This window comes from Brachyistius frenatus, unplaced genomic scaffold (assembly GCF_029030835.1).
Source record: "Brachyistius frenatus isolate BFR_SWC_R1_liver_20210118 unplaced genomic scaffold, ASM2903083v1 Contig_22, whole genome shotgun sequence".
Taxonomy (NCBI): domain Eukaryota; kingdom Metazoa; phylum Chordata; class Actinopteri; family Embiotocidae; genus Brachyistius; species Brachyistius frenatus.
The window spans coordinates 3147501-3161792 of NW_027210621.1; the positions used below are offsets into that span (position 1 = coordinate 3147501).

Here is a 14292-nt window from a genome sequence, read left to right on the forward strand (position 1 = left end):
TCCTGAGGTTCAGCCAGTTCATCATACTCAGCAGCAGCATCCTTTCCCGCCAAGATCAGCTCCTTGCTGGGAACAATCACCTGACAAACAAAAACAAAAAGCAGTTCCAACGATCAGTGACTTTGAACCTTTCAGACCGTGTGATCAGCTGGCAAGATTTTAAAAGAGCCTCTTTATGTAAAATCACACGTGTTTAGGGAAAGAAAAAGTTCAAATTTACATGGCATTTCTCAACATGGCTTTAGTTCAAAGGCTGTTCGTGTTACGAATGAACGGAGTGCAGCATTGCGACCGAACAGAGCAGGAGGACGCTTTCAAATTCGTAAGGAAGTATCCGAAGCGACGTTGTTTAATCAACGTCAACTCCCGCGTCGGACAAGGTTTTATGACCACTGGTCGCGGAACATCGGCGATTTCACCGTGGACCTGAAACAACAGCGGACGGCACACAGCGAGGGTGCCGTCAACGTTTTGGGGACGATGACGGCGCTTTCACAGGCGTGAAACCTGCACTGAGTGGCCGCGTTGTTTTGCTCGAAAAACAAAATGCCACAATGTCACGGTTGAACTCGGCGTCGACAGTCTGACTCCGGAGGACGAATTCACGGCGCACAAACCCGACGGATGTCGGAGAAAACCAACCTGGTTGCACTTCTGCCCCGATGCGATGCGCCGTGTTCGGTGTTGGACGGCGACGTTCTGCGCCTGGAAACGCGGTCGCCACTCGGGACACCTCGTCCAGCTCGTTGCTTCGTTGCCGTCGGCTTTCTGAAGCGTTTCAAAGGTCTCTGTTGCTGAATTCCCAAAACTAACACGAAATTTGATGTGCGGCCTCTGATCACTTCCACGGTTAAATCAAGATTTGCCCGGATTAGTCGTCACAAAAACGCCTGTAACTCAAGTGAAGTAACTTGGAACACTTGCGATGGTTATAACATATTTTATTATTATTATTATTATTATTATATTAACATCTCTCTGCTACGTACACGTCACAGTGCTGCTCACGCGACCCAAACAGCCCTGAAATGTTTTGTCTGCACCTTGTTTACTGTAGCACTCTGACAAACTGTAGAATTATATCAAACTGAAGATAACTTCATTGCAAAATAATGATAGTTATGAAATGTAACTTCACCAGTTCCAAACTATTAATTTCACCTCAGTCATATAAAAGGTGTTTGAACTGCTGCATCATCAGTCATGTCTCCCTCGGGTGTGAAACAATTCTGATTCGAGTCCCACTTCCTCGTAAAATGAATGTATCCGTGCAGGTTTCAACAGATCCGCAGGATGTGCAGATGAACACTGACAGATAAGGAACTCTGTCCTCTGCAGGATGAGGCTGAGAGGTGAGTGAACCCAGCCATGAGAGCAGGCCAATAAACTCAACCGAGCGTGGCTTGACCTGGTTCACGCTGCCCTCCAGGTGTTTGAATATCAGATCAAGCAGAAAGACAGGACTGCACACTCTGTTGGGCCATAATGTGAATGGAAATGGGACATGAAGACGCTCTGTTTTGGCCAGGAGCTCTTCCTTACCCAGGCTGGCCCATGACTTCATCACTGAAGAGGCCAAGACAAACAGCCTGTAGTCGCTGAGCGCCTCGGAGCGGCTGCTGGCAGCAGGCGGCTCAGCCGGCCGTTCTGCTACAGGAACATGGCACCCTCAGCTGAGCATGTGACAGCCAACAGACAGCGTGATGACACCATGAGGGGGTTGGGGGGGGGGGACCGGTTTCTGAACGATCCCCTCCAGACATGTTTTAAGACGTATATAAAATACTCCACTTTGAATAATTGCTGCCTTCAAATGGATTCGTGTTAGAAGAGTCTATGTGAAGACTTCCCTCCCGTGGTGCCGACAACCTCAGACATTTTCGGAAAGCTCAGAAAGTTCGCGAGTCGTGATGTGTTTGCTTGACATTTTCAGAAATGGCGATAGCTGTGGAAGTTTATTCCTTGCCGATGAGAAGTTAATACATTATACATTTTGTTGTTTCGGGTTTTTCTTCGTAACTTAATAAAAACCTCTGAGGAAAAGTCGATGTTCCAACAGCATCATCTTTTCTGTCACTTGCCTTTACATTTCCCGCAGGATGTTACCCGCCTGCCGGCTCGCTAAATATTTAGGCTCGGTTGCATCTGTACCAGGAGTATGTCGGCGTCCATGTTGCCGTTGGCCGGCAGCGGTATTCTTAAAACGTAACGGCTCGAACGGCAAGCGTACCGAGGACCTGACTTCCCATGTCGTATCCACAAGCTCACAGCTTGTTTTTGAAGGCAGCGAATCCTTTGTGTCCGGGGTGGTTTCGATGCTGGTGTCTCGGTGCCTCTAATCTACTGTGATTGTCCTGCGATCTCCAACTCTCCTGTTTGCTTCGGCGCTGATTGGCTGAGAAAAGTCACCTGCTTGTATATGAAGCCAGAAGATGAGAAGCGGCGGGCTCTCTCCACCAGCACCGACCTCGTTCCTGTGTCGTTCTTAGCGGAGTTGAGTCACCAGCAGACCTGTTTTCAGTTTTGGTTTTATTAAGTTTCGATGATCTGCTTCATTTTAGGGAAGAACGGCCAAATCTAACAGCTCACTGCGCGGTGTGGTTCAAGGTCTTCCACCCATTTTGTTCGTTCTGGCCGGAGCTCCCATCTCCCTTATTCGGGTATTTTTTTTTTTTTTAAGTATTTGATTCTGTATCATTACATTTGCTTTGAACTGCAGCAGCTTTGTGCCATCGTATACGTTATAAAAGTCCTTAAGAAGATATCTACTCCTTGTCCCGCATTAAAAATGCCAGAGTCGATGAATATGCAAATATATTTCATCTCCAAAGTTTTACTGATGGACGCAGGATGTCTCTTAGTTATCTATGAAGCCTATTCTCAATTTTTTGCAATGGAGGTCTCAAGTTTCCATATCGCACCTGCGCGAGTTGAACATTTGACCCAAGAATGGCTTCCAAACTGTTTGTGATGTTCGCAGGCCGTCGCATTTTTGAGGGGAGGAAAAGCGAGAAAAAAAAAAAAGAGTCGACCAGCCTGCACTGATTTAAGATTGATATAATACGTAGCGCTTAAGACAAGGCACAAGGCCCTGACTGTGTCCTGTTCTGATATGATGTTATGAAGCCATTCGGCCACAGAAAGAACCTTAAAAACAGGCCGACAGACACACTGCCAGACATTCAGTATTGTCTCCTTATACGTTTGTATTTGGAACAGTTTAGCATTTAATTGTGCGTCTCTCAAACACAGGGCAACATTATCACTCCATCAGTGTGATGTTTCCGACCACCGGGTGAATTTAAGTCACAGTCAGATGTTCAGATGTGATACTTTCTGAAAAAGGCTGTTGGTGATGAGCGGTGAAACTGAACGGTGCAGTCAACAAACCATAAACATAAAACAAAGACCTCTAACAGCTTGAACGCCTCAGTAGAGCTGCACAGTTGTGTGTTCTTCAATACTGACTGACGCAACGTAGGTCTCGTCAAAGAAATGACAAACACGAATGTTTGGTCCTGTGTAGACGTCAGTAGAGAGTATAGAAACGTACCTTGGCGGTGCTGTTGATGTCGTCGGGATCTTCGCCCTCACATGCGGTCAGTGTGACGTGGGTGATGTTCTCCACTGGGTTAGTCAGAGTCAGCAGCACCTGGCTCTCCTAAATACACAGAGTGGGGAAACACTGTTTAAAGTCAAGCACCTTTCCAGGTAGTTTTAAGTCAGTTATAAGATGAGCGCTGCAAGAGTAGTCCTGTCTTAAGACCTCTGTGAACGTCCTGGGACCCGGACATTTACAGGACATTTTGTCCTGTTTAGGTGTGTTTGAAAAAAACAAGTTTAAATTATTGATATAACATGTTATATATGTATTTTCTATTATATTGCTTTTACTTGTTAATCATGTGTTATTGTTTGGTGTTGTATGTTTGAAAGGCTGTCTGTCGAGTCATGCTGATGTGGTTGTCATGGTAATTCAACTGCTTGCTTGGTTTTAACAGCATCCTATACACATAAAAATAAAAAAATATTGTGGTTAAGATTATGAACAACAAATGCAATATGTAAAATAAATATTCAACATGCCAAAATCAGTGTACACACACTGACCTTCATGCAGCGGAGATTTGGAATGGACATAATTCTCACTTCAGGGATGTAACTCCTGTTGGAGGAAGAGACGAAAGGCCGATCAACACACTCGAACATCTAAACGCACTGACAGCATTCAACACGGTATTCAGCACAATTCATTGAACGTTGATCTCTGAACAACTGAGATCATCATCAGTTAAAAACATATTGATGAACCAAAAGATTATGATAAATCCTGTCTAACATTGGATGTATTTTCCAGGACACAGTTTTAAATATAATATTTAGTTATTTTCATTTAAAAACTAAAAAACATATTTAATTTTGTGCTTAAAGTTACAGAATAGACTTTACGACTTCCATCTAATGTAATTACGTTGGGATGAGGCTGATTTATACTTGATATGCTTAATAAAAAAAGATCTGCGTCATCACCAAATCACATGTTTAGTCGAGAATCTGAAGACAGTACTCACATAGCCACCAGCTGAATCTTAAACTTGATAGAAGTAGGATTGAACTCGGGCTTACTCAGGTTGTGCTCACATTTCTGAAGGAGGGAAATAAAAAAATAAAAAAATCGTTATCGAAATGTCAACTGTTTAAAAAAGAAAAAGAGGCACTGATTGAGCCAGAACGGTGAAAGTCTGAGGTGGTGCTGACCCTGCAGCGCAGTGAGCGCTTCATCAGGAGGTGCTTGTGTCTGGGGTAGAGCTGCGACGCTCCTGCAGGCTGGAAATCTGGCTGCAGAAGCCGCTGGCGCAGTGTGGTCACTGGGAGGACACGAGCAAACAGATGAAACTCAACCTCAACTACACAAGTTACAGTGTTGTTCAGTGAGTTCAGGAAAAGATCTTACCTTCCGGTAAACTAATGGGTTTGGTGTAATAATCCTCAGGCAGGGGCTCGACCTCATCCAGGGCCTGGGCCGTCTCGATGCTGATCTCCTTCTGGTCCTCACCCTCTTTAAGGCTATTTAAGAAAAAAACTGCTCAACAATCTGCCGTGACTCTTTAATGATGTATCTTATATAAACACTAAAACACTGTACATCAAAGAGGGAAGACATACAGTACAGCTGGTTCTGGAAGCATTAAGCTGCTAATAATCAAGTTACATGGTTATTAGAGCTGCATGATTCAGGGTAAAATGAGAATCATGATTTTCCTGCTTGTAATTAAAATCACAATTCTTTCTCAACTTCTTTTTTTTTATGAATATAAACATTTATTGCTGTCCTTTATTTGATACAGAGGGGAAGCGCAACAAAAAAAATGTGATAGTGGTGCCTGAGGACCGGCTCATCAAATATGGACTACAGAAAGTGAACGCTCTTGTTTTTAGCCTCATAAATCTTAAAAGTCAAATAATCAACTTTTGTCTCTAGTCTTCTCCCACTTTCTGTGTATTTTCTCTTCGTCAGCGTCTCTCACTCTTGCTGGGATTGTTTTCTTTACTACTAGTTTCTGCTGCTCTGCATAACACGACGTAATGCCAAGTTGTTATTTGTTGAGGAAGAAAGTAGGAGCGCTTGATTTGATGCAGCTGAATCGTTGTCATTGATAAACAAAATCGCATAAATTGAGATCGTGTTTTTAATACGACTAATCGTGCAGCCCCGTTGGTAACAAGTTAGAAAGAGAGACTTTAGCATCTAAGACTTTTTAGACTTGTCTACCGTACGAAAACCTTTTGAAACGAGAGGTAACTAAATTCACATGATTCTTTCTGTGGCGTTTTCGCCTGCTTTCCACTTGTCTGCTGGATGTGACGGGACACTTTGTCAACACACTGCCTTTTGTCAACCAATCATTAATTTGAAGATGTTAAGCAAGGTCCTTGAATGCAATCTGGTAAAGAGATTTAAAAATGATCCCTGCTAACAATTATATTATTCCAAGGTGATGATGCAACTTGAGGAAACGCAAAGGTGACAAACTGTTCGCTGTGATGGATAACCTGCGGATCTCAAACCAAGTTTCAAGGCTCTGCAAATTGATTTACATGGCACTCTGAAATGAATCACGCCACTGGCAGCAGGGTTGTAGGAAATCTATTCATCTCTGTTACCATAATATGGATGTGCACGATGTGTAGTTACTGAGCTTGAAACGTCCAAAACCAGCGCTGTCCTTTTAATTTTGAACTTAAAAGTTTTAGAAGGAAAAAATATTCGATAGTTGGGAGTCAAAAGCAGCAGTGATTCACAGTATATGACAAAAGACAACTCACGAAAGGCCCGCCAGGTTTGATATGGGAGCTCCAGACCTCTGCCTCTGCAGTCTGGTACCGAGGCCATACTTTTCCTGAGTGAAGAAGAAAAACACGATCACGCAGTCTGTCTGCTGAAAATCAAGGTGGTCCTCAAGAAGATTTATGACACGAATCTACAGCTATTTTTCAAAGGGCTTAACCAAAACGGGGAATTTATGACAACTTGTAAGAATACAAAAAGAAAAGAAAATTGACATTCACATAAACAAGAAATTAGGTGGAAAGAGTTTAATTTGGCTCGTGGTAAGAGACGAAAACAGGAGCCTTTCTGCCCAGAATAGAAGAAGAGAATGAACCCTTGACAGATGAGCGATTCAGGACTTAATTAGGATAAAACATATTTTGATCTGGTTACATAGACTTCAACAAAGTCTTCTGTTACTTCTCTCCCTCTGTCCGACATAAAGACCCCCTTGTGTGCATCTCCGCCTCCTTTACCCAAGGAGACATTCATGTGATTTGTGAGGTCACTCAGTAACAGAAACTGGGATAAAGAGACGACAGTGCTACTTTAAAGACGAAACTACCCAAGTTGTGAAAAATACAACTCACCACCACATGAATAGTGTGTTGCTGGGAGGGGGGGAAACCAAAATATCAGAGTGCATAAGCAAAGGAACAAAGAGAGAATAAAGAACAAGGTGAAACCAAAGCGATTTAGCAGAAAACATTAGTGGCATTTGGTGACATGCGACAGCAACAGAAATGCATCCGTGATGGAAAACAACTGCAGGACGTGACGGCCTCAAGAGGAGCCGATACACAGCAGGAGAGACTGGTTGGCATTGATGGATGTTAAATATTGTAAAAGCAGAATGCAGGAGGTGTGAACAACGTGGCCACACGTTAAAGAAGCATGAAGACCATGTCCACAGCGGGGTGAATATATTTGAAAATGTTCTGCTGCATTTGGGCCTTTCAGACTCAATGAGTCAGCTGTTATTTTACAATTTCAGTGTGGACGGGGAACTTTTTGAAAGCATCCCAAAAGTATGGACATGGTGTGAATCTTGCACACCAAATCAAACACAGCAGCAGATGGAGCTAATTATTCCCTCCTGCTTTGGCTAAAGGTATGCTCGTCATGTCCGATCATCAGTGGCACATCGTTTAAATTCACCCCTGGTATTGTTTTTGAGGTGGAACATATCAAAAACTTCTGATGGCTGATAACCACGAATAACAGCGAGGCAACAGCTGTTTGACATTTTAAAAGGTTAAAGAAGAAGGTACTGTGTGGCATTTTTGAAGCGGCTGAATGTGACTGTTGGGCTCAGAGGGAGCAGAGTACCGAGAACGCCAGGGGCATGCACTGTCGTCTCCTGGCCAGCTTCTTCCTGTCCCGCTCCTGCTTCTCTCGGTGCGCCAGCTGCTGGTAATACTCGATCAACTTGTTGATCTGTAGGGAACAAAATCAAAACATCCGCAGAGTGGTCATTGGTGCTTCATGTTTTGCTTTATAAAACAGGGAAAGTTATCAATTTATAAAGGAACTGTAAAATATAACAATATGTAGCGATTTTAAATGTATAAATTGAAAGACCTTTAAAGTAACAATATAATACAGCAGGCGTTTACAGGGACAACTATGATGCCTTCAATGACAACAAGCGGTTGACAAACTTTAAATTAGTCTCATTAAAAAAAACCTTGCTGAAAAGTGCAGAATAATGATCATCTTAAATAACAAACACCCAAAGAAACACTTAAAAATAATTTGGTGTATCAGTCGGGTAATTCCATTAAAAAAAATGGAAAGGCACCTTTAAAATTCACTCGTCTAACCAACTGTGCAGCTTCTTAGTCTGCGTTTGCCTTGGGCTGTCAATGTGCGGGTGTCATTTATTCACAGACACACATCTATTCAAAAGCAAGTAATGCGTGATCAGGAAACATGTGAACAACTCGAGAGAAGTTGAATGACCACAGGTGGGAAACGTACCCGCTGAGTGTGAGGGTTCTCTGGCTCCTGCCATCCACCGCTGGCTGCAGTGAACAAAATGCAACAAAACATCAGAGTTAACGCAGTCACAGACAACAAATACGACCCAAAACAACTGTATTCAAGAGCTGAAGGCACGAACACGACAAGAAAGGCAGGGCTTTGCACTGCTAACGCTTATAAGTACTCCTGCCATAAATATTTTTGAAATAAATATGACCTCACAACTATATCTACATTACTGTATATCAGCACCCACCGACTGATTTGTCAGCCATTCCCACATCCCTCGAGGTCCAGCGGCAGAAGCCACAGGCCAAATAATAGGCTTTCTTCATGGCGGTCTTGGTGGGATCATCAGGCAGAGGAGCTGGGATGTTTGTGGCCCGAGTGGACAGTGTGTGCATGCAGCACGGGCAGTCAAAGCAGTTTGCACACCTACAGTCGAGCACACAGGGAATCAGAAATCAATGAAAGGCCTTCAACCAGATAGACACGAAGTCAGCAGTAACCGAGATGAGTACTGTATGAATATGAAGCTTTCTCGTTGCCTTTGCCCGTCTCACCTGTTCTTTTTGAGCTTGGCCTCTGCAGACGGCATGTTCTCCAGGCAGCTTGGACAATAGTGGGAGTCCACCTGATCACCACACACAGGTGCAACAGAGGGGTCAGTCAACCTGTGCATCCACATCTTAACGTTGATCTAATACGAGCTTCCTAACTGTTAGATTAGAAAAGTGTTTCATAAACAACCGCCTAAAAAGAGGTGATTATTGTCATATATTGTTGGCATTTGTTTGGGCGTCGAGGTACAACGACGAAAAGAGGAAACCAACATGTATTTCTTCGGCCTGGTGTACAGATGGTTTATGATATATGATGTTATTATACATTATGAAATGATATATGATGATATATGATTATGATATATGATGTTATGATGATATGATGTTATGATATATGATGATTATGATGTAATATATATGATGTTATGATATATGATGTAATGATATATGATGATATATGTTATGATATATGATGTAATGATACATGATGTTATGATATATGTTGTGATATATGATGTAATGATATATGATGTAATGATATATGATATATGATATATGATATATGATATATGATATATGATGTTATGATATATGATTTTATGATATATGATGTAATGATATATATGTTATGATATATGATGTAATGATATATGATGTTATAATATATGATGTAATGATGTAATGATATATAATGTAATGATGATGATGTTATGATATATGTTATGTTATATGTTATGATATATGATTTTATGATATGTTATGATATATGATTTTGATACATGATGTTATGATATATGATATATGATTTTATGATATGATATATGATGATACATGATGTTATGATATATGATGATTTTATTTATGATATATGATGATTATGATATATGTTATGATATATGATTTTATGATATATGATTTTGATATATGATGTTATGATATATGATTTTGATATATGTTATGATATATTATTTTATGAAATATGATTTTGATATATGATGTTATATATATGATATGTTATAATATATGATGTAATGATATATGATGATATATGATGATATAATATATAATGATATATAATGTTATAATATATAATGTTATGATATATGTTATAATATATAATGTTATGATATATGTTATGATATATGATGTTATGATATATGATGTTATATGTTGATAATATATGTTATGATATATGATGTTATGATATATGATGTTATAATATATGATTATGATATATAATGATTATGATGTTATGTTATAATATATGTTATGATATATGATGTTATAATATATGTTATGATATATAATGTTATGATATATGATGTTATGATATATATGTTATGATATATATATGATATATGTTATGATATATGATGTTATGATATATGATGTTATGATATATGATGTTATGATATATGATGTTATGATATATGATGTTATGATATATGATGTTATGATATATGATGTTATGATATATGATGTTATGATATATGATGTTATGATATATGATGTTATGATATATGATGTTATGATATATAATGTTATGATATATAATGTTATGATATATATAATGTTATGATATATAATGTTATGATATATGATGTTAATGACGTTCCTGAAGAAGAAAGGTTGAGCTGAACTCCTCTGGGTGTGGTGTCTATGAGCCACGTTAACACGCTGTTGTTTGGCGGTTCGCTGAGTCAGACCAACGTTAAAACGTGTGTTTTTAATCGTCTCTGTTTCATCATCTTTTATCAGACATAAACACAGTTTAACGTGAAACTCGACGTACGACGAGAGCTAGCGGGCTTGTTCTCCAATTTCTGCTGTGCACGACACAACGCTAACGCAAACGGAAGTTAAACAGGACAGCCAATGAGAAGAGGGGACTGCTGGATTAACTCTTGATTGACAAGCGGCCCAGCCAATACAACGCGCGGAGGTGACCGGACTTGTCCCACCTACTCGTCGAAGCGGCTAGCAATTAGGCTAACAACAAAACAGCTAAAAGAAAAATTAAAAAAAAAAAACAAGCTAACCGCTAGCTTGTCCTGACCGGGGACAGACGGGAGAAGACGCTGTTTACCTCGTGAGAGACACACTCCAGAGACCGCAGCTCACTGCAGTAGCGACAGAAATACAGCTGAGACAAGGCGGCTCGTATCCTTTTCTCCCCACGGACCAGGTAGACGACTCTGTCCGGCTGCAGAAGGGACGCCATCCTCGGACCACCGGAGCTGGAGGCTCACCGCCTGCACCGCCGGATCGTCTCGGAGCCTCTGAGGCCCGACGGGGGACACGACGAGCTCGTTGTCGACCCCGTGTGGTGAAACACCGGAACCGCCCGGAAGACCACGTGACCGGGGGGGGGGGGGACACCACGTGTCCTTACAGGGAGAGGAGCTGCCACTCAGGGACAAGAAAAAGAAGTACGTCTACTTAGGTGATGTACTTTAACACAAATGTGAGGTATTTGTACTTTACTTGAGTGTTTCTATTTTATGCAACTTCATACTTCTACTTTACTACACTTCAGAGGCAAATATTGTACTTTTTACTCCTCGAAAGCTTGAGTTACTGGTAAGGACCTCCTGTCAAGATTACAGTTTCTGTCCAGCGGAAACCCCATAAGGTTAGGGTAGGTATGTTAGGTAGGTTAGGTTAGTTAGGTTAGGTTAGGTGGGTTAGGTAGGTTAGGGTAGTTAGGGTAGGTTAGTTTAGGGTGGGTTGGGTAGGTTGGGTAGGTTAGTTTAGGGTGGGTTCGGTTAGGTAGGTTTAGGTGGGTTAGGTAGGGTGGGTTAGGTGGGTTAGGTAGGTTAGTTTAGGGTGGGTTAGGTGGGTTGGGTAGGTTGGTAGTTTAGGGTGGGTTAGGTAGGTTTAGTCAGGTGGGTTAGGTTAGGTAGGTTAGGGTGGGTTAGGTAGGTTAGTTTAGGGTGGGTTAGGTAGGTTAGGTATGTTAGGTTAGGTAGGTTAGGGTGGGTTAGGTTAGGTAGGTTAGGGTGGGTTAGGTAGGTTAAGTAGTTACTTTAGTAATCCCCGAGGGGAATTTTTTTTTTTTCCGCTACAGCAGCATACAGGAAGCAATAAGATAATAATAGAATAATAGAAAGCAATAAAATAGCAGTAAAAATATAAAATATAAAATGCTATCTCCAAATATGGTAATGTCTTGTTCTGATGAACTAAAGGTTTAATGTTTCTATTTGGGTTGAGAAAAAAACTTAAACTTTTTAGGTAAATAACCTTTTATAAAAAAACAACAACATTGGATTCGCTGGGAAATTGCATTGTTTTGCTGAGCTTGTTGACTTTTTAGAGACACTTTTCACTCTCATATATCTTGGGATCCATGAATCATGTAGTTATACATGCTATTCTAAACGAAAGAGGAAAGTCTCTGGCATATTTTCTGTATTCAACACATTTTAAGATCATACTTCAGAACGGAGTTAAAGGCAGTCAAATAGCTGAGACACCCAACGTTTGTCTCTCCCACTGTGGCGTCCACCTTTCAATTTTATGTCATAGTAACAGTGACACTATTGTTTGAGGCAATTTGTCGTTTTTCACATTTCATGTTTTCAGTGTTACTCTTTGAAATAAAAAAATGTTTTTATTTTAGCTTTACCTTCTCAGACACATGTGAAGAAAAAAAAAGCACTGATCAATTTAGATTGTTTTTTTTTTTTCAAACAAGAGTTCTTACAAATTCAGGTTTTTCAGAAGTAACTCGACTTGATTTATTTTGTGTTTATTTTACCAGTCCTGATCATTTTTGAGGTTTTAGCTTGATTTACACTCTCACTATATAACTTTAATATTAAATTATTCTTTGTTTTGTCAGCATTAAATGTTAAAAGTGGTGAATGTAATGGAAAATTCAAACATTCTCACATCTATATGTTTATTCTTGTGTGTGTGTGTGCTTGTGCATTTAAAGATAACAAAGTCAGCTTCTTGAGATAACCTTATAGGTCCCAAAAACATAATGACGATTTTTTTATTTTTTTTTTTGGTGGCAATTTGTGACTAATGTTTAAAAATCAATCCTGTTTAGCTTTTTTTTTTTTATTAGAAAGACAATTGCAGGATAAAACTCATATTTAACAAACAATCATAACCATGGCCAGCTGTCCCGGAGAACTGATACTGGTGGAGTTTAGTGAGAGGGACTAAGTATCATACAGGTTCATTTACAGTAAAGTACTATTTTGAGGTGCTTGTACTTTACTTGAATTTGATGCTACTTTATACTTTCACTCCATTAGAGGGACATATTGCATATTCTATTTGACTACATCCTTGATTCCTGTTGTTCTGGGTTTTGTACCCTCATGGTTGAAATGCACTTATTGTAAGTCGCTTTGGATAAAAGCACCAGCTAAATGAAATGTAATGTAATGTAATGTACATTGAATTGACGGCTTTAGTTACTGTTATGACCCCTCGCTTTCTACCTGCTGAGGCTCAAGTGGCCTCTTCCTGCTTGAGCTTGCAGTCAGGGAGGCCTCTACCAGTGCTACAAGTGCCAGCCTTGTTTCATCGTCTCTCTCTCTGGGCTCCACATCTCCTGGTTTGGTTCGGTTGACTTTATCTTTCACCTTCAACACTTGCATAACAAATCTATCACCCACCCATGTGTTACATTTACCACTGATGTGCCTCATCTCCACACCTCGTGTTTCTTTTATAGTTTAACTCTGTTCATTTTAAATAAAACTCCATTGGCAATTAAACCTGTCTCGTCTCCCCTCCTCTCTGTCACAAGCATTGAGCTGGTTTGTGACATCACTTTTCAGATGAAGATTTTACCAAATGGATCATTTCACAAGATAATAAAATACAGCTCATTATTAAAGATTAAACCACATTACAGATGTTAATGAGTTGTTCACAGCTGCAACAAGGATTTAGCCCTCTAAACTTCTCAAATGTTTTTATTTTAATAAATGTTGAAATGATTTAATATCTTACCAGACTCTCCATTTTCTTTCTCCATTTTCAGCTAATACTTCTGTATTTTTATTTGAGCAGGATTTTTCATGCCTTTTACTTGGAAGTATATGTTTACATTGTTGTATTGGTACTTTTTAGTACGTGATCTGAATACTGTGTGTGAGTAGGGTAAACATCTCGAACTCACAGACACATTGTCTTCCTTCTGGATAAATTTGAAAACGGTCTTGTGTCAAACATCCAAGTGAAGTAACAATAATAACACCATCTTTATTAAGTAAAACATAACCAGAGTCACAGGTTTATTTTTGATGGGTTCTTATCATCCCACCTGAAAAAAAAAAAAATGCTGAAGTGCAGGTTAACTTCAACAATATCTCTGAATGACACCAAGAACAGGGTATATGGTGCTGAGGGGGATGTCTATGAGAGGGTCTTCTTTGTGTCTGTTCCTATTGT

General features: G+C 40.1%; 1 protein-coding gene across 2 annotated transcripts in view; it reads right to left on the minus strand.

The window, feature by feature from the left end:
• The window catches only part of dctn4 (dynactin 4), a 12941-nt gene extending 1775 nt beyond the window's left edge, over positions 1-11166 (minus strand). The window contains exons 1-13 of one of the 2 annotated variants that reach the window (XM_069696922.1): positions 10964-11166; positions 8878-8948; positions 8571-8749; positions 8312-8355; positions 7661-7768; positions 6922-6942; positions 6328-6401; positions 4955-5067; positions 4759-4868; positions 4572-4645; positions 4111-4165; positions 3554-3661; positions 1-80 (exon numbers count right to left, since the gene is read on the minus strand). The exon at positions 1-80 is cut by the window's left edge and continues 18 nt beyond it. In XM_069696922.1, the coding sequence (XP_069553023.1) occupies positions 1-80; positions 3554-3661; positions 4111-4165; positions 4572-4645; positions 4759-4868; positions 4955-5067; positions 6328-6401; positions 6922-6942; positions 7661-7768; positions 8312-8355; positions 8571-8749; positions 8878-8948; positions 10964-11098 (1172 nt within the window). In that variant the 5' untranslated portion in view covers positions 11099-11166. The remainder of the gene's footprint in view (positions 81-3553; positions 3662-4110; positions 4166-4571; positions 4646-4758; positions 4869-4954; positions 5068-6327; positions 6402-6921; positions 6943-7660; positions 7769-8311; positions 8356-8570; positions 8750-8877; positions 8949-10963) is intronic. The other variant, XM_069696924.1, reaches the window with a different exon arrangement.
• Between the last annotated feature and the right edge of the window lie 3126 nt (positions 11167-14292).